Source organism: Peromyscus leucopus, chromosome 4, assembly GCF_004664715.2.
Source record: "Peromyscus leucopus breed LL Stock chromosome 4, UCI_PerLeu_2.1, whole genome shotgun sequence".
NCBI lineage: Eukaryota > Metazoa > Chordata > Mammalia > Rodentia > Cricetidae > Peromyscus > Peromyscus leucopus.
The window spans coordinates 105,615,723-105,621,170 of NC_051066.1; the positions used below are offsets into that span (position 1 = coordinate 105,615,723).

The 5,448-nt window shown below is 39.1% G+C and overlaps 1 protein-coding gene across 1 annotated transcript; it reads right to left on the reverse strand.

The window, feature by feature from the left end:
- Positions 1–2,300: 2,300 nt before the first annotated feature.
- LOC114699480 (solute carrier organic anion transporter family member 4C1-like) lies at positions 2,301–4,967 on the reverse strand. Its single transcript, XM_037205214.1, has one exon. The coding sequence runs from the start codon at positions 4,939–4,941 to the stop codon at positions 2,764–2,766; it is 2,178 nt and encodes a 725-aa protein (XP_037061109.1). The 5' UTR covers positions 4,942–4,967; the 3' UTR covers positions 2,301–2,763.
- Positions 4,968–5,448: the final 481 nt, after the last annotated feature.

A 5,448-nucleotide genomic window follows, 5' to 3' on the forward strand; every position in this document is an offset into this window, starting at 1 on the left:
TAATTTACGAAGTCTTTGGATTTTAAAAGAGACTGAATATTTTAAAGAGACTGAATTTTTTTTTTTAATACAAATAGTGTGATTTAATAAAAGTTACATGTAGTAATTATTCACAGAGTTGCTTGTGACGAAGAAAATAGGTCTATATTTTATTTATATCTTCCTTCAATTTACATAGCAAAGTCAAATATAATACAATTTTTTCATGTGTATGAATTTTTATATTTCCATTTTTATGCAAGTTAAGAAAATTAAAATGTTACAAATTTTAAGACATGTTCAGATATGTACAAAATTACAGCAGATCCACCTGCAAGTTATTTTAAAATAATTATAAGCTGTGGCAAATATATATTATGGAAATGTATTCTAAAAGCAGCATTCTGACACATATAATCTGCATGAATTTACAAGTAGAAACAATGAAGATTACAGTAGTGTATTTACCCTCTTACGAATGGAGGTATCCTTTCTAAATTGTATGTGCAAGTACCAAAATTATTGGTTCCCTTTAAACATTTTCATTTGCAAGTTTTATTAAAAAAAATATAAAAGGAATACTTCAAAACTGAGTATGCTGAAGACAACATCAGTTTGATGAACACTTCATTATGGTTGCCAACTGTCTATTGACCTGTTTGTCAGACTATTTCTATGTTTAGGATTTTTCTTTTTTCCTTCTCCCTAAGTGGCAGGACACTCATCTGTATGTATGGATAGTTTGCTTTCTTCCTTGTTCTTGTTTCATGTTTCTACCACTGCACTTCTCAAGTATGCCATTATGTTATGGCTTCCCACTGGATTCCATGCTTCCACACATGGGCTGAAGAAAGTCTATTGCCCTTGGCCACAGTGGAGGCAGTATTTAAAATGTGCCTGGTAGATGGGAATGAATATGCTCACCTGAGGTATCATGTGTATTTCCCTGTCTTTCTTGTGTTGTCCCTTGAGTGGACAGAACTTGTCTGCTTCCCAAATTCCTGAATTTGGGCTGTATTTTTTAAGTGGATTTTTGGTTCGTAAATGTTCCTGAGTTTAAGTAGGTCTAGACCTCTGTTTCCTGAGACTGCACCTTTCATTTCATATTCAAGGTGCTTCCAAGTTTAACTCCTACCTCATCCCTCCTTCTTGAATTTAAGCTTGTAAGCGATACTAGGTTCTGAAGTCCTTGACCACACAGATTACACTAGACACAGCAACATAAATTCTGCGATTTCTAGTGCTTCTGACTCTGACTTTCTTCCAGGTCTTTTCTTTGGACTTGTGTTGTCCTGATGGGGAACCTGATACACGGAGTTTATGAAGAACTAAAGGGGGGTAGGGAGTGGCTGGCTGATTGGGAACCTGATACCAAACCTTATTAAACAGAAGCTTGAATTTGCAAAAACAATTCAAATATTATCACCCTTAGTTTTGAGTGGATCTTTTTAGCACCAAGTATCAAATTCAGACCTTGCACTCAGCTACATCCTTAGCCCTTCAATACTTTTCTTAATTAGAAATAGTATTCACAAGAATAAGTTATTTTTCCTGATGCTAAATGACTGATCGCCTCAGTACTTTATGTAAATTTGTCAGGAACCCACACAGATGGGATTTTGTTCCTATGACGTCAAGCATATAAAATACTTGTGCTTGCAGTAAATGCATTATTGAATTTAAACTTTTACTTAAATAACAACATCTAATGCCTGTTAAATGAAACTCTATTTTGGTTACTATAAGTAATGTGCTAAGTGATTAATTTGAAAACTAAAATTTGAAGTATGCAATACATAAGCATTTTATGATACATAAGGCATTGTGACATGACTTTGCCATGTCTAGGTGGTAGTTTTTTATTACTGGACCTGTTTTGTTCCTCTGAAAACATGTAATTAAATAATACTATCACAGAATCATAAGTTTTAGTGTTAAAATTCAACAATATTAATGACTCACCTCCTAGAAATCTTATTCTGAATTGAAAATATATGTAGTCAATGCTGATATTTCTGAGGTGGCAGGGTACTGGAACACAAACAAGACAACTATCCTACATTCTACCAGTTCGGTAACTTACTATGGAAATAGATGGCAGAAAAGGAGATGTAAAAACAAATTGCATTGTAAAGCTGCCTTGAATTTCATGAGTTTTAAATAACCAGCTCCAAAAATCAAATAAATTTGATTAGCTTAATTTTTTTTGTTGTTGTAAAATTCTCAAATTCAAACTACTGATAGTGAACATTAAAATGTAACTACTTATAGAAAGAATTTAAAAACATATCAGTGTGAGCCAGTAGTGGTGACATACACTTGTGACCCCAATACTTGAGATGTAGTGCCAAGAGGATCAGGGATCAAAGGTCATCTTTGGCTACCTGAGTTCCTGGGCATCTGGGGATATGTGAGGCCCTGTCTTACAAAAACCAAAACAAACAAAAACTGATGTTTTGAGTTTGTGCACATATATTTTTTTTAGTGTAAACTTTCAATTACTGGTTGCTGGTCAATATTCTTGTTACTCCTTGATGACTTCACAGCTAGAAAATGGGAGCAAATAAGAATTGGTGTGGTTTGTGGCTTTTGGTGAACTTGAAAGGCACGGGCCTGGGTTTTTTGTTTGTTTTGTTTTGTTTGTCTGCATTATAACAAAAATAGGAATCTGTACCTAGGAAACAAACACCCTCAATTGTAGAACACGGGTTTTTAAGTGGTGGTCTACACAGACTAGACAATGGTGCCTTGGCATGGTGTGTTCTTACAACCTCTTTTCCTTTTTCATTCTTCATTTTCTGCTTTGTTGAAGTCCTCTTCTATCGAAATAGTAGACACAATTACATTCTGACTCTGAAACGACACCTCTGTGCCTGGCGGTGGTGGTTTATAGAGGACAACTGCAAGTCCATTGAAGAACATGGTTACAATTTTACAAGTAACACTTATGGCTACCAGCATATGGGCCATCCTGATGTTATCATAAATCCAACAAGCTCCTTTTATTCCACATTCATTGACATCCCACAGAACACATGTGCTGTCTATTGTGACACCAAATATAATTGGTCCAGGTATTGTGCCTAACAATCGCAGTACCATGAACTGTACCCCTAATGCTAGAGACCGCTGTCTGTGATTGACACACCTTAATATAGACACAGTTATCGGAGTACCTGCCATAAAGGTAAAGACAACAATAATGAAGAAAATACTAAGAAATACGGGCAAGTTTGTGCACCGAGTTTCGCATTTTCCAGCTTTAGCTTCAAAATCGGTGCTTTCTGCAGTAGATGTGATCTCTACTTTCCTTTCAATACAGGAACAATTGTAATATACCTTTGGTTTCCTGTTTGGAACCGAGGTTAAACAGCCTGCAAAGCAGGGAGAAAAGTACTGGATCCCATCACTTCCGCAGAGGGGGTAATAGTAGGACCGCAAACAGCTGCAATTGGCATTACAGGGAGCAATCAAATTCCCCAGTTCTCCTGTTCCATTATATGATTCAGAAACACCAGCAAATGGCTCATTTTCACATTTTGCATAAATAAATACAAAACTCAGCACAAGTGCTACTCCAGATGTAAACAACGCAAACTTCATCGTATTTTTACACTTCATTTTGAACTTTGAAACAAGAACACCACCTAAGATTTGACCAAGAGCAGCTCCAGGGATTAAAACAGCTCCTCCAAGGATAGCTGCAAAGCTGGATGTCATTCCAAACTGATTTTCTATAAATTTGGGTAAAAACGTTGCAAATCCTGTAGTAACTAGTGCTTCAGAAGTAGTGGATAGAACTAAACATATAAACACAGTATTCCTCAACAAATTCTTCACAGCAGTTGGAAAATCTTTAATACTTTTTCCAAAATTTTCATCTGTATGTTGGAAGGAAGTACTACTATGCTGATGAGTCTGGGAAATTTTGCCAGCTTGAATTTTTGCTGTTCCTGGTAAATGTTTTGGAAAACAGGAGAAAGGTATTATCAAAGACCAAGCAAAGATCCAAGCTAAAAGAAATCCAATCCACCAAGCACCCAACCACCGTGGATCATCCTCAGTGACATCAGAACTTTGTCCCATTTCAACATCAATGTACATTGTCAACAGCTGTCCACCCAACACATAGCCAATGGCAGGACCTAAGATTGACATAGAGTATCCAATTCCTATATACAGAGAAGATTTGTGTGTGGGCACAGAGTCATCAATAAAGGCCGTTCCCAGGGTGTAGAGTGGAGTTCCTCCAGTCCCAAGCAACAGTTGTCCCAGGACAAAGACATACAAGTAGTTAGATAGCAAAGAGGTGGAGGACTCACATCCGGTGTCATTCCTTGCTGCTAAGCAAGTATCTTCAAAGACGGATCCCAATTCATATTTTCCACTGAAAAAGTGTGGCAAGGAAAAGACCAGAGCTCCCAGTCCTATCATGAAAGATGCAAATGCAAGCCAGCGAGGTTTGTGTCCTCTCTCACCGAAGAACGATACAAATAAAGACAAAACACAGAAGGAGATATCGTAACTGGATGATATCAAACCGGTCAGTGAGCTCTTCATTTCATAGCGCATCTCGATGGTGGAAATGCTAATGTTTACTAGGCCATTGACAACAACACCTTGCGTGAGGGCCAAGAGGCAGTAGTGAAGCAGAAAGCCTTGGGGAGTGTTGCAGAGCTGGAGACACCTGGGGTGGAAGTCCCTCCACCCGCAAGGTCCCTCCTCTAGTTCGCATAGCTGTGACCCCGGCGGCTCATCCGAAGCTGGAGAAGTTGAAGAAGGCAGAGATGGCTCAGACGACTTCTGGGGCTCCTCAGATTCCCGAGGCTGAGGATCCCCATTCTGATTCCTGGAGGTCACAGCAGAGACCTCCACCTGGGAGGGAGAAGCAGACGCACGGCGTGGGGTGTCCGGGCTGGAAGGGACGAAAGCCGGGTTCTCAATTCCTTTGGCGCTCTGCATGGTCAAGCGAGACTGAATTTTTAAGAGTTTGAATTTTTAAAGACTGTGGGACTTTTAAAATTTGGGATGTTTATATTGCAATGTGGATATTAGTGTGTGATCTTGGAAATGAACAAGAAAGGGAGGTTGTGTCTGAACAGTGATTTGTTTGTGAATTGAGCTGACAAAAGAGCCATTGGCTGGTTAGTTTTATGTCAACTCCACACAAGCTAAGGTTGTTGAAAAGGAAGGAAGCACAGTTGTGAAAACATCTCCTTAAGACTGGGCTGTAGGCAAGCCTGTACAGAATTTTCTTAATTCGTGATTGGTGTGGAAGGACCCAGCCCATTGTGTGTTGGGCCAGCCCTGGGTTTGTGATCCTGGTTCTATTAAAAAGTTGGCTGTTCATGCCATGAAGAGAAAGCCAATAAGCACCACCCCTCCATAGCCCCGGCCTCCAGGCTCCTGCCCTGCTCGAGTTCCCCGTCCTGATTTCTTCAAGGGTGAACAGGGATGTGGAAGCATAAG